At 44.7% G+C, this 23,657-nt stretch overlaps 1 protein-coding gene across 4 annotated transcripts in view; it reads right to left on the bottom strand.

The window, feature by feature from the left end:
• The window catches only part of LOC139048086 (probable 4-coumarate--CoA ligase 2), a 102,345-nt gene that overhangs the window by 6,502 nt on the left and 72,186 nt on the right, over window positions 1-23,657 (bottom strand). For all 4 annotated transcript variants that reach the window (XM_070522514.1, XM_070522513.1, XM_070522512.1 and 1 more), the window contains 5 exons: window positions 20,848-20,951; window positions 17,047-17,252; window positions 14,530-14,695; window positions 6,314-6,589; window positions 1,944-2,088 (listed from right to left, as the gene is read on the bottom strand). In XM_070522514.1, coding sequence (XP_070378615.1) covers window positions 1,944-2,088; window positions 6,314-6,589; window positions 14,530-14,695; window positions 17,047-17,252; window positions 20,848-20,951 — 897 coding nt within the window. The remainder of the gene's footprint in view (window positions 1-1,943; window positions 2,089-6,313; window positions 6,590-14,529; window positions 14,696-17,046; window positions 17,253-20,847; window positions 20,952-23,657) is intronic.

Raw genomic sequence — 23,657 nt, 5'->3', positions numbered from 1 at the left:
ACACTAATAATTCGTTTTCCTTTACGCAAAGCTTTCTTCCTCTATTTCTCCCAATTCGCAGGCTATATCTTGCTGAATATACACGTATAGATGCACCGGGTAGGTGATACAGCTTGAACCATTAGTATTTTGCATCTCGGAATACATGCACAGCGTACCTGCTTTATCTTTGCCAATGACCCATGAATGGTTTTGTATGAGCTCAAAGTATGTGTGCTCGAATGGAGAAGCAGAACAAGATGCAGGGAGTGTAGCAGTGGCAACAAAATTTGGATATGGCGGCAATAAAAAAGTGTACAAAGAATAAGCAGCAGAAGGAAACCAGTGCGAACAAAGAAGTAAAGTGTACCAAATGATGCAAGCACTGAGGGAGGAGCATTGAGCTACATAGAATTGAAATAGTCGGCTACGTATTGCTGAAGAAGTGCACGCATTGTGCGATGATGGCTAGGTTCAGATAGGTGAAGTAGTGAGTAGGAGAAACAGGCGAATCTGATTCAACAGGTGACGAAGGAGCGTTGAGCTACAGAAAAGTCGAGAATTAGTCGGCTACACAATAGTGAAGTAGTCGGCTACATAAATTGAAGTACATTTTTGAGAAAGGAGCACCTCGTGAAGAGAAGTGAAGTCAACAAGAGAAGTAGCCGAGTGTGCATGAAGGAGCGCGCGAAAAGCGTTCAGCATCAGAATAGTGAAGAAATGTTTAGAATGAAGTGAACACACTTTGATGAGAGCGTTCACTGTGGGAGCAGCGTTCAGCTATGGCGAGTGGAAAGGAACTCGGCAATAGAATATCGAAGTAATCGGCTACGTGAAAATGAGTAAGTACACGCATTGGGCCCGTTCAGTTGAAAGACAGAGATGTGGAGTGGGGAGGAAGAAATGAAGTAAGCAAGATAAGACCAAAGCGCAGAGTGAGTGAAATAGACGGATCCCAGAAAGAAGCAGTACATTTGCGCAAGGTTACATTTCAGTTCAGTCAATTCGTCAAACATTTTCGCAATAAGTGGTACGCCTTTTTAAAATTTGGTTTTACATTTTCGTAAAAATACCAAAAGCTTCGCTTATGATCCGAGGACATTTCTTTGCATACGTAGGCCGAATCCGCATGGTACGGCAGAAAAATTTTGATGTTTCGCTTGGCTCATTTAAGAGTGTCTGCTCAAGATAATTGTTGACAAAATGTGGAATTACACAATGGACACTATATTGCACTTTATGGGCACAAGAAAATTCCCAGGTACGTTCGAAATAACCGTATGTTCGAACATACCTTACCGCGTCACGTAGGCTAATAAAATACATTTGAAAGGTACTTTCGTGCTTGAGCGCGTTGTAATACCGTGGCGTCGTGTACCACCATGAAATGAAAAATTAAAGAAACTCGAAACGAAGCGTCTGGTAGCGTTATATTGCTGCACTATCAAAAGCCTCGCTTTCCGCTTTTAAGCAAGAGCGGCTTTCCATCTAGTGGCAATGTGTGCTAGGGTAGTAGATAAAATATGGCCTATTTCCTCGACATGTTGGCTGCAATTTGTTACAAAAGTGTGTCTGTAGCAGCCACGTCGCGCAAAAATTTCTGGGGGCAAAATATTTTGACATTAAGCACATAGTGCTTATATACGATACGATAAGCAGTGTACCTTCCGGAACGTAATAAGCATTACCCACAAATACACGTTCAGAAGCCTGTACTACGTGTGAAATTGCTCCCTGGACAGCAAGACCTTTCTGTGCTTTCCATAAAGCAACTAAATGAGATATCGATAATCGTAGGGAGCGGAATATTGTACATAAACTTCAGCTGGCCAAACTTCCTCGAACCAAAGCCGATAGATTAGCACTTCACTGAACGTTCGGCTCTATTAATAGCGTTTTGCTTCAATTTCGGCAAGTGGAACTTCCTCGAACCAAAGCCGGTAGACCTGCTAACTTCGACGCACCTGATTTGCACCATCCGTCGTCATCCATAAACTGCTTCATGAGCGCGGAATTTTTGTAGTACTCCTTCATGACACTCGGAATGCGGAAGTATAGCTCGCCGTATTGCCTCGGTCCCACTTTCTCGCCGGTGTCCATGTCGATGAACTGTCGAGACGCAAGCAAAAGGGAAAAGTCTAATATGACAAGTAGTAAACTAGATCCGAAAGTGCGGAATGAACAGTTATATTGCTATCTGGGTAACATATACGGGATTCTCAAATGGAGCAGGCTATTCCTAGCAGGGTCCAGCTCGCTGTAGTAATCATCAAATATTCTGTATTTACGTACATAATCAGAAAAGGGGAACACTTTTTGGGCCGGCACATCACGCTTACGGAATTCTCGCTTGTTTTCGTAAAGTACTCATAAAAATTAGTGTTGCTCTAGGCGGTAAAATATAAAAAGAAATTATATGAAATACCAGCTTCAGGATCGGTCCAGGCAATTGTGCACGCCAACATAGTATGTCTAAAGCAAAAGTACTGATGAAAATGATAATATTTAAAAATTGTTGCATTAATTTTCAAAAAAGTAGACCTCTTCTGCAAATGCGGATAAGAAGCGTAAAGTGCTAAGAAAAACAAGTTCAAATGGCCGTGTGCTTGCGATCTTTGTCGGCATGTCATTATGTAACTATATCGCTTATTTGATCATTTTTCGCATTGTTTTAGTTTAGGTATATTTTTCAACCGGCTGAGTAGCCATTTCCCTGGTTACCGTATATTAAATAGTTTTTATCGTCATACCTGACGTTTCTGTAGGAAATTCACGCACGAAGCATATACTTTATAAATTTAAGAAAACCTAATCCATGGATTGAAAGCTGTCAATTTGTAGTGCAGTTTAAGGCTTTCCATGATGGTCAATATATAGAGGAATGGTGAAACTGCATTTTTAAATGAACAGAGTAAAGAGGACCGGAAGAGTATGAAATGGACGTAAATGCAAGAAAAAGTAAATAGAAAAAAAGTGCTTGCTACCCCCAATGATGATTTCTGTGGTATAAGTAAAGGTAAGTGAGCTTAACACTGATTCTTTTCTGTCCCAGTTTGAAGTTTACACAAGCATTTATGGAAAAAAATGAATATTTTTGAAATAACGTCAGATAAACAGCGCCAGAGGAACTTTCTTCTCTATACGCACTTGTGTAAGTCGCAAAAACTCGTTCTTTTTATCGTGGCCACATAAAACGTCGAAGGCTACAGGACCACTGAATAATCTTGACACACTGCATTATTGGCACACTCGAATCTTCTTAGCGAAAATATTTTGCAGAGATACTCTTCTTTCTATGCCACTGACAAGTCTTCACAACGACGGGTCTTTGCTCTCGATCACCATGTCTGCATCAAGGCCCCTTTGATTATTACGTATGTAAATCACAAATGACAGCATCAGTGCTATTTTCAATTTAAATCCGCCTCCAGAACAATTGTCGAATAATTACCGCATGCCATTGAAGAAGTGCTTTGCATTCGGTCGGTTGTATGTGGCTGAGACTCTTCCATTATTTGAAGTACTCAGAGTACCCATGCGTTCACTGGGAAGAATACTAAGTTTTTGGCAGATACCATCATTCAATGATGCATCAAAAAACAATGCATCCGATGTTGTTGCGACTCTAGAACACACAACCTTGACTTCGTAGACGATACCTGTGGGATTCCGACGAAAACCGGCTGCTTACGCACCGCTACCTACGACGTTCATGCCAATAGGGTCGCCGAGTGATTCTGTTCTGCACAAACATCTAGCTGTACTTTAAAGAATCACGCAATGTCCCATATACTAAGTTCCGCGTCGAGTGCGATGATGTGGCGCATTGCATGCAGGGAAACGGACATGTGCAGAACTTTTTCTGCCCGGCTTTAAAGTTCGGTGAAACACTGAGACAGATGCGTTTACATTGCGAAACTTTCAGCGCATATTGCTGCGTTGTGCTGACGCAGTTTCAGCAGCTTGGTGTTTCGCGAACCTTGATCACTGACTTCTTGCTTCCAGAATTTGGAGCTCCAACGCGGTACGACGCCCTCAAAGCCGAACTAGAAGTGTTCACAGCTAGAAGACTTCTCTATATTGCTCGTACTCTTTGCGTGGTGTGAAGGGTTGTGCTGTGCGTTCGTGTTCTCCTTCCGTTTTTTCCCTACCTTCTATGCGAGTGGGCGTAGTGTTGCTTTTACGAAACAATCGCCCTGCAACTCTGCTGATTTTACATGCTTCGAATAAATAAGGGGTGCGTGAATCCCGGCCTTAAAGGAAAGCTCCTATTTAAATACAGGGTCCAATACGAAAGTAATGCGAATTTTCTGGGAAAAATATATTTATTCACTGGACCTGTACAAATGATTATAATTATTCAAATTACTCTCCCCTTGCATCAATACACTTGCGGAGACATGTCTGCCGCGCCTGCGAGGCACCCTGAAAGTCCTCGACAGGGATGTCTTTCAGTAACGCTGTAACATGCTTTTGAATGTTCTCTACGGTCTCCCAATGCTTGCCTTTCAGCGGTCTCTTCAGCCGGGGAAACCCCAAAAATTCACACGGAGCCACGTCGGGACTGTAAGGGGGATGGAGGATCACCGGGGTGTTGCACCGGTCAAGGAAGTTGGTAACCATGAAGGACGTGTGGCTGGGGGCATTGTCATGGTGGAGCTTGGCCGTGTCGTTGATGTTAGCCCGCACGCGCGCGACTCGGCGTTTATTCTCTGGAGCATCTCTAGGTAAAAGGCTGAGTGGACAGTCTCTCACTGCGGTACAAACTCAAAATGTACGATTCCTTGGGCGTCAAACAAGACAATAAGCATTGTTTTGATGCTGGACTTACTCATTCGCGCTTTCTTGGGGGGGGGGGATGATTTTGTGGGCCACTCGCTGCTCTGCCTTTTCGATTCTGGGTCGTAATCGAACATCCAGGACTCGTCTCCGGTTACGACACAGTTAAACAAATCACGCTCAGTTTGAATCAAACATAACAATTCTTGACAGTAGAAACCTCTTCTGATCTTTCTGATCTTCCATCAAAACTTTCGGCACAAGCTTCGTGCCGTCCTTGCGCATTTGCAGATCTTCGAAAATTATCCCCTGTACCCCAAATGTAGATATGTGTGGTAGAACCCCGCCATGTTTTCCGACTGGTTTTACCCCGCTGTCATACATAGTCGCATCGTAATAAAATCATGCTCATTACTTTCATAATGAACAATGTACTTGTAGAAAGAGAATTCGTTTTTCTGGGCAATCACATCAACAAATTTGACGAGGTTTGTTGCATTTAAAAGAAAAACTTAGGGTCTAGTGACTGCTCGTTACGAATTTTATATTTAGGTCGTAATTTTTTTTCAAAAAATTGGCATGAATTGCAGATATTCAGAAAACAACACAATCAAGTTTAAGACTCTGTAACTCAGCATTTAAAAATGTTATCACAATTCTAAGAATTGCATCTGATAGTACATGTAAAGCGGACGAAATTGATAGGTTACACATGAATGTGAAATAAAAATCTGTAATATGGAAATACAACTTTTGCAGAACCCTTGCACATAACCTACCAATTTCACATGAGATATAGATTGACATGCACAGTTTATCCCATTTAAATGATGGAATGGATGCCGTTTAGAGAACCGCGATATCTCTTTTAGATGCAGAGGTAATAAGTTGTAAAATTCGTGCTTCTATATTTTTCGAACTTACGAATATTTGAAACATTTTTAAACAAAATTCAGCCCCTAGATCGAAATTGCTCACCAAACAGTCCCTACAACTTAACTTGCTCTCTCGAATGCAACAAATTTTATTAGGCTCGGTCCCGGGGTTAGCTCAGAAAAGCGTTTCTGCATTTTACATGTATTCAATAGGCCGCGTCGGAGTCGCACCAGAGCTGAAGCCACTTAACACATCTGCGGGTATTTTACCTCCGATAAATTGTTGAGAGAACCACGTATTGCTACCCGGCGCTGTTTCTTATTGTATTTCGTATTGCACTGTCTAGCCCAAAGGTGCGGGATATAATCACGGCCACGCGGGCCGTATTTACGTTAGGGCGAACTGATAAATTGTTCATGTACCGTGCATGCGTTGCACGTAAAAGAATCCCAGGTAAATTAAGGTAATCTGGTGTCGCCTACTTCGCCACGCTCCTTAATGAGATCATGGCTCTTGCCCGCAACATTGCAGAATTTTTTTTCTCATCATATATTGCTAGTACAGATTTCACAAAAAAGCTTCCTTGCTCTTGAGTAGAAATCAAATGCAAGCATAAACGCCTCTACTCCAACAGCAAACTGACCTTACTTGGACACGGCGAATGTGGCGGGGTTCTTACCTTGAGCTCGACCATTGGTGCCGGAAAGCCGACGTTCCCCGAATGTAGTTCGCCATTAGGAGGAGAGCACAGAACACCGCAGGATTCGGACATACCATAATGGCTTCGAAGAGAGCGGACTCCATTAAAGACTTCTAGGATCTTGTTCGCAAATGTTTGCGTCAAAACGGTGCCGCCCAGGTTGATTTTCTTTATGGAGGGCAGCTTCGTCTCTGTCCGCATCATATGTGTCATGTAATAGTGCAGCCGCGCCGGAACTGTCGCTAGTGTAGTAACCTGGCAAAAAGTCAATGAAAAGCCACGTTGCTGCGTTATAGTTTTTGTCGAAGGTTTAAAAAGTTTGCTTCGTAAGAAAGCAATAGTACATAATATCAAACTTGTAGTCAACGAATAATCTACCGCCTGTACTTGTATTACGACCGTTATACCATGAGGCGAGAAGGTCGTTGCATAAATCAACGGCTATGGGAAAGTAGCGACAAGGTTAAGAAAATGCAACCCGATTGGTTTTATGTACTACACTGCCGGTGATGTGCGTGTCATCCCATTGTAGAAAAAAAAAACAGTTATCGTGGCCAGTATAAGTGCTAAGTCATTCGCCTAATCGAGCAGGGTATATTGAATATTTCCGTGACTGACGAAGACTTTTTCTGTGGATACCATGATGATTTTTTCCCGAAGATCGTTCGGGTAATCAGTCAGGCTGCTCTATTTTTTTCGATAGTAAGGCTCCTCACGTTTTCTGTGAAGTCGTATGCTGAAAGTACATAAGCTTTGGATGTACGGGTGGAGGCCTGATTTTCCCTTTATTCATTACTTCTCTCCACCTTGCGGGTTTCCGCAGAACTACTACGTCAAACTCTTGCCTTTGCTTCGTGTTGTCGACAAATTCGACTTCGCCCTGCCATCTGCTAGCCGCCTGGTTAGCTCAGATGGTAGAGCTGCTGCCCCGGAAAGGCGGTGGTCAAGGGCTCGAGTCCCGGACCGGGACGAATTTTTCTTCAACTATGGGGCTTTTCTTTCGAGGAACCCGTATGGGTTTCCTTTGTAGCAATTGCTACGAACGGGTGGATGTCTGATTTTCCCTTTATTCATTACTTCTCTCCACCTTGCGAGTTTCCGCAGAACTACTGCGTCAAAAGCTTGATTCATTGAAATAAAGATCGTTGTTGATAGGAACAGCACGATACACCTTTCCTTTGTGCTTGACTCTCTTTAGGCTTAGATTATGATATTGTGGAGTAGCTGAGTGAGACATATGAAGAAGAACAAAACACTGAGTTAGGTTTTGCTTTGTCTTACATCCGTGTTCAGTAAACGGTGCAACAGAGCGCCCTTGTGTATATGAACTCGACATAATGGGCCCAGCATAATGCTACCAACTTACAACGCTAGGAAAATACAGAGACATGCAAATGCGGGTGCCAGTGGAGCGACACATGTAACCTTCAATTTTAGCACAGAGAAAACGAGAACTATGATATGTAAAAGAGGAAGGCTCGTCTGTAGGTGTGGCCAAATGTGCTCAGAAGCATCTTATCTCTGGCCCTGCAACTAGCGTTACACTTGCTTAGTTGGCTCCGGAGCGATCCGGCGGCCGCCGTTCGCGCGCTGTAGGTAAGAGTGACTCGCGCTATAGATTCTGAAATGCAGACGAGCACCACTGATTACACTGTAATATTCAATGTGTCATTTATAAATGGGCGAGGTGCTTAACGCGCAGATCATATTTTGACGATAAACGTATGTGTTCTTATCTATCGTTCTGTCTAGGTGTAACTTGTTTTTATGATCAAGAGTTAGTTTTGGGACCCGCACTTGTGCCGTGGTGTGCATCTGCCTCCTTCACTGCAATGTGACATCTGGTGGAGTTGCTCTGCATTCACGAGCAGGATGCCCACGAAAAGCTGCGAACCAAGCGCGAATTACGAAAGCAAGCCAACGTCGCCCTGGACCATCGAGCTAGCATCTGACCACGAACCCTGCTCCCGGAGTACGCTCTTTTCCCCAGAAGACGAGGAAGTTCACAGACACGAAAGTCCCAACAATCACAACCGCAGTGCCGCCTGCATCGACCGTGCTGCAGTACCCCAGGAAGCCACCAAACTTCCACATGTCATCGCTTGAAGATTCGGAAAGCTGGCTGGAGACTTACAAGAAAGTCGCTATATTTAGCAAATGGAACAGCGATAACCAGCTGCGCCATCTCACTGTGAGATGTCACCAGGACCTGTTCCGAAAATCCGGAGTCTAGCCTGAAAAACGTGGGACCTATTTCGCAGCGGCTTTCTGCAGACCTACAGAAGTGTCTGGCCGAAACAGCGAGCCGAAACTGCTAAAAACTGGGATCTCGCTACCAAACGAGAACGTCGCTATTTAGACCGAGAACATAACTAGCCTTTTTTGAGAAGTCAGCTGCAAGGTGTCTGAATATACGAACGTGCGCTTCAACATGCGGCCGGGGTGTGAAAGACCTCTTGCCCGGATGAATTCGCAGCCCACCCAAGAACTTCGCGGAATTTACGATCGAAGCCACAGCAATCAAGACAACGCTGGAAATGCGCACAAGGTAATAAACTCTCAAGTGCTCAAGTCGAAGCTCGAAATAGAGCACTAGGCTTGGACGATCACGAGAGACCAGATAGATCATAGGGAGATCAATGTGCGCTAAGAAATTCGAGAAATAATCGCCGAGTCGCAGCCTCAAGAATATTCAATCTGTGAAATCGTCCGAGACCATGCCCAGAGGCCATTGGGAGTTCCCGGAATGACCGCGGGCTCTGCCGGAAGCTATGACGTACACCATCCTTGTTGCCTGTCGCAAGTGTCGCCCGCCGCGACTGCACTAGAACACCGTAAAGGCTCAACCAGACGTACGCGTTCCAATGCGTCCGCACACGCCGCACTGACTCGACGTCGCGTCGCGCCCGACGGAGGAAGAGGGCGCGCACCCAAACGATGCACGAGTTGCCGCGCGTCTCGCCGCGGCGGCGCAGTGTTGCTAGCTTGCCATGTTCAAGGCAGTCTAGCCTTCGCTTAACGGCCATGTTTAGCATGTGTGTTACATATTGCAAGAAAACACAATAAAAGCGGGGAAGACGAAGCTAACTTCACCACAGACTTCACGACGCGCGCGTGGAGCCGGAGAGATTGCTGAAACACATCACGCTAGGCATCTCGGAGACGACGAGCGCGCCACCTGTCGCTGTCATGACAAAATGCCGCACCGCCATACGCGGCGCAGCCCAGCCAATGCTGACACCTCCCATTCTAGCCACCCTACCCGGGCTTGCCTGAACGTCGCGCGAAGAGTCGTTCCGGAAATGACGTTGGCTTGCCGTGGTCATGTGAGGTGCGTCATGCTACTGTCACGAGCGGCAGCTTCCGGCGCGGACGCGAAAAACCTAGCGGTTGTAGGTCTCCACGCCGCCGCGCGCCTACACGCGAAACAGCCTCCGCGCCTGACGCCGTACGCGCCCAGGCGTGGTGCGGCGCGTGCGGGCGCATTGGAACGCGTACGTCTGGTTGAGCCTTAACGCTGCAACTTGCGCGTCTATCGCCGTGGCGGACATCACGGCCGCCAGTTTCCTAGCGCAGTTTCCTAAGGACCGCAGTCGTATGGCGCGCTCCAGGCTAACACCCGCTTTGCTATCTATGCCAAGAATCCGGTCACTTCTACTGCCGATGTCCATATAGCGAGCTAGGACTACGAGTATTCGCCGTCAAAGTACTGCGTGTGATCAAGGTGAACAACCACGTGAGAACACCGAATTTGTCGTAGCCATTCAGTGGAGACCTCGATGGCCATTTTGTTTGCCGTAGCCAAGACGCTACATGTCGCCACAGCGCTCACCATACACTGTCCCAACCTGCAGGCGGTCCATCTGCCCGGAGTCGGAAAAGTAAATGCTGCTAGGAAAGAAGGTGCCGTTGCTGTTCGTCGAAATGGTGATCCGCCGCCGCCAACTCTCATGCTTCAAGATCTGTCTCAGCGACGGGACAAGAGCACGCCGTCTTAACAATATCGTACGACACGCCGTAGCAAAAGCGGCCCATTGCGAGAGAGCCGGGATCGGACGCCACGACATAACTGCAACGGAGGACAAAGAACTACTGACTTCGCCGTGCTCCTCGATGGCCACACAGTCACCACTCCAGTAGACACAAGAGCTGGATACTCTCACATAAGTGTATTCTTCAACGCCACGTTGAATAAAATTAGGACTGATGGGGACGCTTCGTAAATCCAGACAGAAGGGCACCCAATTATGCTGACTAGAATCTGCATCGCAAGGATTACATTTAGCAACCAGGCTTACACTGCAACGTTTGCTACTTTGCTGCAATGCTTGAGGTATGTAATCCTCTTCATAGACTTCGTAGCTCAATACGACGCGGTCATCATATGGATATCTAAATCGACAACGCTGTCCACGAACCAAAGATACCGCCCGTAAGAGTCAGCTACCGTGCGCTGAACATGCCCGAAGATGAAGCCAGCATACCAGCTCGCTCCATCTCCATCATTTCCGTTGGCAGCGAAACACGTGGAGGCGTAGAAGGCCTTGTGAAGGGCGATCAACATCTGCTGCTCGACCCCGAGATTTTCATCAAAAGAGGTATGGCTAGATTACGAGGAGGAATACTGATGTAATGCTGACAAACTTCAATCAAGAATATAAACACGTGAACATGGGCACGATGGTCCCATATAATAAACAAATTGTCTAAGGAAGCAGTACGTTTGCCTTCTGAGAGTCTTCGTCACCTTCACCCTAGTTCCTGAACCAAGTTTTCAAGTAAACGCAAGCCTTCGGTTGCCTAAAAAAGAATAGTTCAAAAGTCTCTTAGAATGCTACAAAGACTGCTTTTCGCACCATGGAAGATTCGAGAAACAATAATTGATGAAGGCGATTGACCAGGCGAAGAAGAAACAACTGAAGAAGGCGATCCACCAGTCCGTGAAAGCCCGTATCAAGTTTCAGCATAAAAACAGGAGGCGCCAAAGCAAGAAGTTTTACAAACGTTATAATTAACTTTTTCGCCCTTACCTTACAACTCTACTCGCTTGCCTTTATATCTCAGCAGCTCCACAAAACTTTCTTTCAAGCCTTCGTGGTTAAGAATATCCCATAAGAATTCCCTGTGTACGTTTTCATAGGCTCCTCTACTATGTAGAAATGCTATCGATAAAGGTCGCATCTGAGCTACTGAAATCGAGATGCACTGAGTAAGTACAAGCATGTTATCATGCGAGCGTTTGCCTAGCCTGAAGTCTTCCTTGAGTCCCCCACTACATAACATCATTTTTCTCTACCCACTTTGAAAGTTGAAATTTTACGGCTTGCATTGCCACTCTATATAATACCAACGTTACTGTGACTGCTCTGTATGAGCTCGTGTTATCCTTATCACCTTTCCCTTTCTTGATGAGGTTCACTTTGCTTTCGTGCCATCCAACCGAAATTTTCCCGTAGGAGTCCCATGCCCCTCGGGCAGCGCCTCCTGCGGGCTGGCATCGACAGCAACCCCGCTTTCGGTGGTCGCCTGGATGGCGACGGCGAAGTGGAGCACGATGTGTACAGGGTGTCGCACATAACTCGAGCCACGAATTTAAAAATGAAAGGCGCGTCGGAAGCGCATTGCACCGAACGCATACTATTCGGAATATCCTATAGTAAGAGCGCAAATTTTTTGTTTTCCCCATATTTCACTAATTAAGTTTATTCACCCAACTTCTTATTCATGGGCTGCGGACGCCAAATATGATACGAAGCTTGGTAAAGCACCTTCAAAAACCACCGAACGAGTTGTTTCCTTCACGATGCGTCTCATGTAGTCCTTTCTTCTGGGTTGCAAAGAAAGCCCGCCAAATATAAAAAAGTCACCTGACGGAGCTACTGTGCAGTAATATTGTGCTGCTTTCAAACATTTGTTTAGAGGGCAAGGCCAGCTGTATCGTGAGAGGCGACGAGGAAGCAGCAGGGCCTTCTTTATCTCATCGGCAGCGCTCGGCCCGCAACAAGCATTTTCGCCGTCACCCGATGGGGCTATCCGATTCATCCCCCGCCAATACAACGTCGTAATAATAATAATATTTGGGGTTTTACGTGCCAAAACCACTTTCTGATTATGAGGCACGCCGTAGTGGAGGACTCCGGAAATTTTGACCACCTGGGGTTCTTTAACGTGCACCTAAATCTAAGCACACGGGTGTTTTCGCATTTCGCCCCCATCGAACGTCGTAACACACAGTTTCAGTTGGGCCTCCGCACTAGTAGTGCGCAAGCAAGAAAGCTTCAGAGGTGACATGGTGCACGCGCGATAAGGAGGAACGCGCCTGACGTTTTGCGCGCGACCCTAGGTTTCCAAGCGTTCTAGGCGCATCATTGCGACCACTGCTGCCGCTTCAGGCTCTCGTGCCCACGAGAGTGCATTCTCTAAAATTGCTCAGAACGACGAATGACGGGTGAATATTTTACATGAGTTTATGAAGCTGGGGTATGGCGGTGCTGCGGAATACGCGACCATCTCCCAGGTGTGTCAGTGAGCGATGTCCTAATCAACTTTTGTGCCCGGCCAACTATAGCTACTTCGTGGGCACGCGCTTCGCTGCAAACACACGCTTTCACGCGCTGCGTGCGTGGGTGCTTGTGGACGTGGAACTAAAGCTCTCTAATATGTCTAGCCTAATTTCTGTCTTTTTCTCTGAAGAACAATTCCAACGTAAAAGGGTCAACGAATTCACACCATCATCACTTTTTTCTTAGACATAGGTAGGATCTGCTAATGCAAAACATTCACAGTGAACGACCTTTGCCGTCACGCCAACGGGAAGAGGGACACGTATGAAACATGCACATTGTTGATGAACTTTAGATGGCTCTAATGTTACTCTATTACATTAAAAATATCCCTTGTTACGCATACAGACATCGTTTTCTCGCGAATTATTGCTCATAGCGAGCAGTTTATCCATAGAAGCTATTCCGCTCGAGCCGCTGCTTAAACACTTCAGCGCAGTTAATCTCAAAACGGCTGTTGCGTGTCGTATTTCCTGAAATTGACAAGAAAAAGCTAATAGAATGCTGTGACCTGAAGTGACTCGTGCTATGACATCTTTCACGAATGTGCCTCTACAACGCGTGTCTACACTGACGGACAAGCTTTCTAGTTCTATCTGCTGCTATTTTTGTTATCCCGGCCTTGTCTGTTCTTCGAAGCGTCAAACGTGAGCCCATCTCGCTGTTGACGTCGGGAGGGTTGGTACCATCCACGAAGCCGCTCATTTAATCTCCCAGGAGCCACTTCAGCCATGGGCCGTCTTTGTGGCAATAAATCAACACTAGAGTTTATGGACCGTGTACATTGACGAGGACTTTGTGATTATTGTATAATGAGGTGGATGTGTTATGAAATGGGCGCTTTTTAACAGCTAAACTGTTGCCCAGGAAGTGCGGTATTTATTCAAAGCAGCTCGCTGTCATGGAGGTAAATTTAGCTGTCTACAGTCCTTCTGCTTCGAGTCCATTTGCGTATCACGACGCTAACACTGTGTATTATGACATCTTGTGTGTAGCTGGAATTAGTTCTTTAAGCCAACCTGAACAGCATTACCGCTCGCTCTACATTCTTAATTAGAGCTTCGATTCCATATACCACCCAACGTTCAAAGCAGCCACGCATGTCTTCTACATAGACTGTGACTTGGCATAGCATTTACTTGATACTATTGGCATGTAACGTAGCTCGCACTTTGAATACTCTGTTGTGAATGAAACTAATGAACACGGACATTATATACGACCGCTATACAACCGGAAGGGATAGTCAATGATGGCATCGCCGGCCCTTAATAGCAAGCGGTGAAACATTGAATGTCTATCTTTTGGGTCCTCGACCGAAATGCTCGGCTTTTCAAATTTTGAAGCCAATTGTGGTTCTTATAACACAAAGTTCAAGTGCAATGAGTTTCTCAGTTTCTTGCCTGAGTTTTCTTTTTGCGCATATTTGCTTTATACTCGTCTCGCGAGATCGCCATAATGGCGGTATCTCTCTTTGACATACTCCTCTTCATCCAACCCTGAGTATCTAGCTAGAGCACATTGCTTCAGCCAGCCCAACAAGCTTTTCGCTGATCATAAATAGTTTTTCGAATGCGTGCGTGTGGCAATGAGAATATGGAGTTTCAATACAATATAGTTCCCAAAACTTACATCATATTTTCTGACGTAATAGACGAACTGGTGAAACGTCAATCCGTGGTGTACTACCACGCATGTGGCTCCGGTGCTGGCCGCCACTGGTGTGAACATGAAACCGGCTGTATTTATTGGATACCAGGTGAGGAGGACATCTCCGGGTTCATAGTTGACCATCGTCCTGAAAGGGCAGCCAGAAGAGGAGGCCAATTTTTCCTCAATGGCCTAATTGACAATTGTGACTTCGGGGAGTCCATGGCAATAATTCCCTTTAAAAGTGTATTTTGCTGTGCGCTTGACTTCAACGCTGGCTACTGAATGCTGAGTGGTTAGAATAAGGATAAGTGATAGAACATGCCTCCCTATATAACACACGCACCGCTACGGTGCACGAAAGCAAAGAATTAAGACAGTAGCTGTGCACATAAGGTTTCTGCTGGCACACAAAAACTTCGATTAGAACAGGAGAAGAACTCCTTCATTTGTATTTGTTTCCGTGCATGCCACTCTTGTCATTGTTAGGCGCTCCCCATTGTCGGTGAGCGTGAGATACAAAGCTACTCGCCTTTTTCGTGTGTACTACAACGAGTAGAAAACCCATACGGGGACCGTGCATTTTTCTAAGTTTCTGAGAAATATTTTAAACGACCCATGCTTTTCTAGACCAGAAACGCGGTGAGCGCTAGGCGCAGGTTAAACCTGTAGGTTACGACAAATTTTGTTTCGTAGGAGTACTTTTGGACCAGAAGAATCCCCCTTCAGCTTTAGTGTTTTGGGCGGTGACAGAAACGAGCGAATAGCGGATGCACTCTAAATCCTACTTCGGAGCTTTAACTTAAAGCGGACTGTTCACAGGATACAATTGTGGTTTTCATAAGGCACAGACAGTGGTGAAGATGCATCACCATGCTTAATTTGCCTGAGAAGAAGCTTTAGCACAGGGCCAACTCCGGTTTCTCTATTCATATACACGTCACAAACACGTATAATTTTTGTACACAAGCACTGGAGCGAATTCCGTAAAGCTTGTTCTATTTATGAGAGAAGGTAAACTCTAGCAACTGTAGTAAGCATAATTTTAATATTACCACGAGACAGTGAACTTCGACTATTAAAACATGATGAAGTACGGTAGGCTAAAACAATATAACTATACAGTGTTTCCAAATCCTTTTATCAGCAAAATAATATATCGCCACTTCAGTACATTAATCTCCTAGAGCACCAAAAACTGACAAGTTTGATCTATGAATTGACAGCTGGTGCTAAATTGTTCAAGCGTTTACGAGCTTTCAAGCGTTTACGAATCGAATACTGACGTATTTGATTCGGTCTTCGAATCGAATAGTCACTATTCTAAATGCGAATATTTTTCGTATAATTTTCGCATATTTCAGAACTTCAGCTGCGACCAAGTAAACGTAAACTCTGAGCAAAATTGTCGTAAATTTGTACCCCCACGGGCATACTAGAGGCATAAAACCCGAAATTATTTGCGTGGGTGAGCAGGTTACGTCACTTAAGTAGGCATACATTACAAGCTGTACAGCGAACATTCGCGCTTTCTGGAGAGCCAGCCCTTTGCATGTAAAGAAACAACCTGTTTGTTCATAGTGCTCCATTTCGGCGCTTAATGAAAAGGCGTCAAAAGGTTCATTATAAAAACACATTATTCAATATACAAAATACATTATAATAGATACTTGCTAATCTTAAGAATACTGGGATGTGTGCGTCTTCAGTTGTGTTATTGACAATGGCAGATCATTGTTTGAAAACCATTCGTTATAATATCGAATACTTTTCGAATGGTGTCAATACTTTTTGATTTGATTTAGTTCTGACACTTTTCGATTCGTGTTAGATTCGGTATAAAAAATAAATATTCACGCAACCCTACCTTTAGCGGTATATTTCGGGGTGGCATATATTACATTCACTTTGGAAAACATCAATTTGACCAAGGTAAAATATGAGTTCACAGCTTACGTGAAATTCTTAAACGTGTTTACGAAGGTTTTCAAAAAGTCCTACTCAAAAGTTTGTTCTTTTTTTCATATATGTGCATGATACATAACTTTTGTCCGCTTAAGGTGCATTACAGGTGCCGTTTTCGTAATTCTTATATGTTTTACCTAAGAGTTACAGACTTGTAAGTATGATGCGTGGGATTTTCAAACTTCAGTGATATTCAAGAATATTAAGAAAAATGTGCACCATCAATTGAAAATCCACATCTGACACATACTATATTGAATTGATTGTATATAATGCGACAAATCGCATCCAAATTGGCTTAGTGTTCACCGAGAAGAATTAATTACTCATTCCAATGCATTTCCATAGAAGCCCCTGATATAATGCTTCCTCTTGAGGCATCATAATACTAAACATCACAGATAGTTGGTCGTAGTTACAGGTTTCAGAATCGACAGATAGCGATGAGCAGGCATCGCCCTATCGCATCAGCTTAACACTTTCTTAATACATGCCTAATTATGTGCTTAAGCTGAATGTATGGTTGGTCCTCACTTGGTCATGTGTAGGTTGGCCACCAGGTTGTGGTGAGATACCTCCACTCCTTTCGCGTCGCCCGTCGTGCCAGACGAGAAGTACACAGCGACAGTGGTCTGCTTAGGATCTCCGATAGGCACTTCTTTGAAGTCATCTTCGTTCAATTCAGTGAATTCAGACACGGACACAAACCCAGGAACAGGCTCGCCGATTACAAACAAACCCTGTAAATTATAACGGACAAATTCTGTAAAGAATCAGAAACACTTCCGAGAATGCATACTCAAACGATCTTGCGCCAAAAAAAACAACACACTCAGGAACGACGACGACACCACGGGCGCTACTTCAACTGTTTAATGAGGGCGAAAGCACCCGACATATATAGGGCTCGAAAACAGTGCGCATGCGTACACGGCAACATGGAGTACAAAGTCTTATCAGAGTAGGCGTGAGTCTTGAAAGTCCATGGCTGTGCTTTCTTGCGACGAAAGCCCGGCGACAGCTTGAACAATAGCACCGGGGCGCGTGGGGCTGTAATAACAACTCCACCTTAACTCTCTTCAGTAGAAGTAGAAGCGGCCGCTGGGATCCAGCGATGTGCGCCATACTGCGCGTCGAGAAACCGTAGCAAGCGAGCGAGCGGCGGCAATGGGAGCGGAACGCCTCGCCTGCCTCCGCGCTGCCACGTACGGCGGCGTCAGCCTGAACATGGCTGCGCCACCCCGGAGAACTTCGAAGTCGCAAAATAATGTGCACTTGCGGTCTTCAAAGTTCTCATGGGGGTTCCGGATGACTTCACAAAGGTCTTTCAAGAAGGACTTCGGTCCTACGATGCGAATTTCTTACAAGAATAATGAAATTCGATTGAGCCCATGCGAAGCACGTCTACTCCGCTCGACTCTTCTTCTGAACGAAACTAGCGTCGGCGATTGTTGGCGTAGAAAAGGCCAGGCACGTACCGAGTGGTAATTTTTTCGGTGGGGGGGGGGGGTGTTGAATACAAAGTGTAATAAATGAATCCAGATAAATCCATATGCTTCCCATTACTCCCATGGTTGCTCAACGATTGAGGCGCCAGAGTTCCCTTTAGTACAATGTTGGAAACTATGCCAAAACCGACTCGTATTGTTTGGGAAGTTGCGTAATGATGCGCAGCAGCGAATCCCGTACAACCGCGTAGAGCACAGCATGCCGTGTTTCTAGACGTACTGTGCCCATCGCGGATGGTTACAAAAAGACCCACATAAGCTCCGGAGAGAAGTGCCTACTTCGGACGGCTCGACTGATGACTGTAGAAGCGCCATTCGAAACAAATGGAATCATTCTCCACCTCCGGTGACCTTTTCTGTACTTGCTTTTCTAAATAAAATGATTTTCGTCCATAAATATTTTCACAAACGACGGCAAAATTTTTTCAATGTTTGCTTTTCCTTCCTGTTTGACTGTTCCCTCGGCTCTCTCCCTTAGTAGAACGCCCAATTTTTCAATTTATTGCAGCTTATTTTTTCTGTTGCCACTTTTGCACGAAAAGTACTCTACAATTAGGCGAAAAACGAAATGGGCTAACGGGTGACATTCATATTTATTTGGGGTTCAACGGTTATTTTAGAGATTGATTGTGATATGTAAATGTTTAGGAATGACTATGAAATATTGGTTGTAGAAAAAATATCTGTAGGGCCTTGTTAGCGGCAGCAGCTTCAGATTTTGAAACAGAAAGAGAAGGGCGGGAACATTGCGTCAGTTTTAGCTGGGAGAATATCAATCTGTTTCACGCCCTCAGTTTAGTGTCCGTTGCCGTGACCCGATCAGCGATGGCTCCTACGCCTCGCCAGTAACAATACTGTAACAGCAGCCTAGTGTTGACCGCTGAATAGCTGTCACGTCTGAAGACTGATTTGGTGGCGCTTTAGGAATGGTGGCGTGGCCGGGGGGGGGGGGAAGTCTGCCGCCTAATTGGGGGGGGGGGAGGAGAGTACATGCGTGGAAGGGGCCATAAGGGCAGAAAAGCAAGCAACAAAAGCATTGTTTAGCACATGGCAGCAGTTACCATTAGAAACAGCATCCCCATTACTGTTGAGCAAATGAATTTTGTAAGATTTGCTTCCGCAAACTAAAAAAAAAACAACATTCTGAAACGTTAGGTTATCTTTGAGCAGAGGGGCAGGGTACAATTGTGGGAAATATCTTTTGCCTGCGCAATGCCATTTTTGTACTCACTCATAATCAACGGCAGCGGTACATGTGTCATCGTTCGGGTGTCATCACCACTTTCGCTTGGCCGAATGTCCTTTTCTTTTTGTTTAACAAGCGCTTAAGATGTGAGTTAAACCGAGGAGCTTCGGAAGAAGAAACGATGCATTTTCTAGGAATGTAGCGATCGTTATGCAGGCAAGTTTTTTTTAAAATAGACATGAATTTTCTTGAACGGTGCCGCTATGAAATCATGGCATAAAGTGAGTGATGAATTGCGCAAGTTTGGTATTTATGGCGGAGAAATTTGCTTTTGTAACCTTTAATAAATGGCCTGCTTCTTATGAGGTGCACAGTCCCGAATACTGCAGTTAATCAAGTAATGATCGCTTAGGCCAGGCAAGAAAACGGGGGCTAAAACGTTGTCTGGAGTGGTCGTAAGCAGCAGATGCAGTACATTAGCAGAATGAGGTAAGCAACGCGTAGGCTGAAGGGCAAGTTGCCAAAGGTTGAAATACACAGAAATATTTAAAGACGACAAACATTCCAACGAGTTAGCCGCGAGGCTTCGGGGCCTGTAGTCCAATTGATAATATGTAAACTAATGTCCCCGAAAAGAAATAAAGGGCAGTTGGGAAATTGCCCAGTTAGCTTATTTAGACCATCGTGTAATTCATGACAATATATGGCAGAATACATTGGCGGTCTGTTACATACGCTGAAGATAAACCTCTTATGCCCTATAAATATACATGCACTAATAAGTTTTAAATTACTGTCAACCGTAATGACTTTGGAAACAACGGTATCCCGGACAGCTTTTTATACACCACCGTATGGACGACCAGTTAGGTCAGAACGATAAAATTTGTACTCCGATTCGCAATGCAGTATTTCACGGGCGGCGATTGCCGGGCACAGCCATGGTTCAGCAAGTAGTACAACATCCGCGGAACATGTGCTGATTATGGATGATAAACCATCAGGTGTGTTACACAGACAATTTACATTGGAATATCAAAGCGGCATCTAATGGATGGGTGCGTTCCTGCTAGCTGCATTGATAGTGTGCGAGAGCTACCGGCATTTGAGGCAGGGACGTAGGAAGCATTATCAATGTTAGCGGTGTTGGGCGCCTCGCTACTGTCAAGTTCACATACAGAGTCAGTGACATGGCGATGCACATATGCAATTTTGTTAATATATCAGTTGTTCACGCGCAGCGAGAATGGCTGCCCGGAGTTTTTTACCGAATTCAAGCAGCCTTTTTTGGGGAATTTCGACTTGCCGTCAAAAAGTATTCGCTAACGGAAGAATTCGAAGATTGAATCTGCTTCTTCTTCTGAGAAAAAAATATTGTCTTTTAGCTTGGACGATTTAAACTTAGCAATAATAATAATAACGACTGTCACGATTCGCAATTCCTTGTGCAAACTCTTTCCTTCCTTTTTGTACCATTTCAATGATATTTTTTACGATGTATTATTTATATTCATTCTCTTATTTCATTATTATTTTATACATTTATTTATTTATAATCACGTTTATTACAATGTATCATATTTATTACAGTGCGATCGGTACACGCGCTGTAACGCTAAAAAGTGGCGTATAATACAATACCTTTACTTTCGTTTTTCTCTCAACTGCAGTAACCTTAGCTGCGTGCTGTGGACTCGTCAAGATGTGAGTGGCATCTCCATAATCGACTTGAAAGAGAAGCTCACCTATAGGAAAGAAACAAAGGTACCCAACAGCCGTTAGTGGGAGTAGTTATTCGAATAAATCGCAGTGGGATCTATACAAATAGCGTTAGCGCAAGAGGCACTAGAAAAAACATTGACATACTTTGGGGAATGAGCTTATGGCGTTTTCCTAAGGAGAGCGTTCGGATGTGCAAATAAATTTTGCCTACCTGAGCTGATAATGACGTTACCGAAGTATAAGACATATGCTTGTCAGCTGTTCCTATAAAGAGCTTTTCTTCTATTTTGAAACGTCTAAGGACAGCGTTGCGTCTATTATTCATAAAATCAGGAGTGAGTGCTTGTAGTGCCATGAATATGCAGTTATATTCTACGAATCTTGATTAAAACGAGTGAAAATTCAAGTAAATGTTGGAAGGTGATTCAACCTTCAGTTGAAGACGATAACTGAGCGAATTCGGGGTGATGAAGGGGCAGTGGCACCGCGCTTAATCGCTTCGTTCGTCGCGTGAGGTGAGTAGGAGGAGCGTCAGCCCAATTTTCTTTACTGAGCGATCTTCGGGATCGGCCAACATTTGGAAGTATGAAGGCGTGGTAATTATTATAAATAATATACAGGATTTCTCTCGTTAAAACTACTGCCCAAATCAGCATGCGCGGCGCAATAGTTACAGTATCCGGTGTTTTTACTAGAAGTACGCTGCTTGAATCTGGCCGCTGGACGATTCTTCCAAATAATTTATTTTAAAACGAAAATTTCGCCATCAAGGCGAAACAATGAAGACGATCGCGACATATCAACATATTAGACAAAGTAAGGCTCGTCGCCGTAGAGGTCACATGAACTGCAGTAAACGTAGTACACTGACTAAGTAACAGGCACGTACGCAGGATTTTTTTTCGGGGGGGCCCCAACCCAAGGTAACTTCTATGCAAATTAGGGGGGGGGGCTACTTTACTAGTACAAATGTTAATAACGTCCACCATTCGTCATAAAAACATGTAAACCCACAAGAGAGAAATGAAATAAGGTGTATTTTACAGGTACGCCCTGTGCGATACACCTCTCCTTTACTTGGCAAACAAGGAACTACGTCAAATAGACTTGCGCAGGAAGAACACTGCCAAGGACAAGCAAAAGAGCCAAATTTTAAAATGAAGATTACTTTAGTAGAATACAACTTAAAGAAACAGCAGTTGGCAACCACGGCACACAAACTGCGGGGGGTTGTTTTTTTTCGCCAGCCGATCACAGAAGCAAATAAAATCGTCGGCATACGGCCTTTTCAAAATGGCGTCGTAATTGATACCTCCGGAGCGTCTGCTGTTCTTGAAAAGTATTTTCATCGGCGGAAGCAATGAGGTGTGCAACAGACATGGACAAAGTGTATGGAGTTTGAGCATTCCACTCTTCAAAAGTCTGCGGTGCCGTTCATTATTTTCACTGCTGAACCCATTTTACTCATGAAACTTCACTGCCAACTAAAGTGAAACTTGACAATAAATAGTTGCAGGAAAGCAAGCATATCATTTCAGTTCAATAAAGAATTAGGGTTTGGCCGTTACACTATAGTAGGCGAGGCAAAAGGTATAAAATTGCGCGCTAATAATTCTATTTTTGTGGTTACCGCCTTATTTGGGTAACAGAAAAAGTTTGAAGTACGAATTATTTGCAGCCTCCCGGAGGAACAGTGGCTTGTGGTTATGAGGGCGTGGGCGGGGCTTCACTGCAGACTTAATTTGTATCCGACTATAGTAGCGTTTTTTTAATTAGCTCTGGAAGAACTATAGAGAAATATGTATTTCCGGAACAGTCACAGTTCTTTTGGATCCCTCGTTTATGCTCTACCAAGTGCCGCAAACGACCCGTATTGTTATTTGGGAAGGTGCGTAACGATGCGTGGCTTCCAGTCCAGTACAACCTCGTTGGGGGCAGGACGCTGCGATTCTAGACGTACTACGCCTACCGCGGAAGCTTAGAAAGACACTTCATAAGACTCGCATAAACACAGCAGAGAAGCGGCTACGTCAGGCGGCTCGACTGATAACTGTAGAAGCGTCATTCAAAACACACGCAATTGTTCTCCACTTCCGGCGGCGTTTTTTCTACTTCCTCTTTAAATAAAAAGATGTTGATCTATAAATATTTTCATAAACAATGGTTGAATTTGTTAACTTTCACTTTTTCTTCCTGTTTGGCTGTTGCCTCTGTTGCCGACAATGGATTCCTTAGTAGATCGCTTAATTTCTCGACGCCTTGCGGCTCTTGTTTCCGGTTGGCAATTTTGCACGAAAAATGCTCTACAATTAGGCAAAAACCAGACGAGGTAACAGATGACATTCATGTTGCTTATGGATTTAACGGTTATTGCAGGGTTTGATGATGGACACTGTTTCGCATTATTTTATTTTTCACCTTACCTAACCCATATCGCGGGCATATGGTTGCGAGAATCTGTCAGCGTCGCGGTGAGCCGTTACTCGAGGAAATAATGAAGCAAAAGGAAAAGTTAAACGCAATTGGCGTTTTCTCTGGCCGCAACTCGTCCCACGTGCATACAGAGCAGCTGACCACGAACCGAATCCCCTTATTTGTCCCTGGATCAGTCTAAACGAAGAAGGTTGTACTAACGAAGCAACAGCGAAGCGCGTGACCGTCTAAAAGATGGTGACAACTGAACACATCTCGAGATAATCGCGTGGGCACCGAATCGATGAGGAAACTGT

Source organism: Dermacentor albipictus, chromosome 7, assembly GCF_038994185.2.
Source record: "Dermacentor albipictus isolate Rhodes 1998 colony chromosome 7, USDA_Dalb.pri_finalv2, whole genome shotgun sequence".
Lineage (NCBI taxonomy): Eukaryota > Metazoa > Arthropoda > Arachnida > Ixodida > Ixodidae > Dermacentor > Dermacentor albipictus.
Note: the sequence above shows the minus strand (reverse complement) of the source record. Positions and strands in the feature narration are given on the sequence as shown.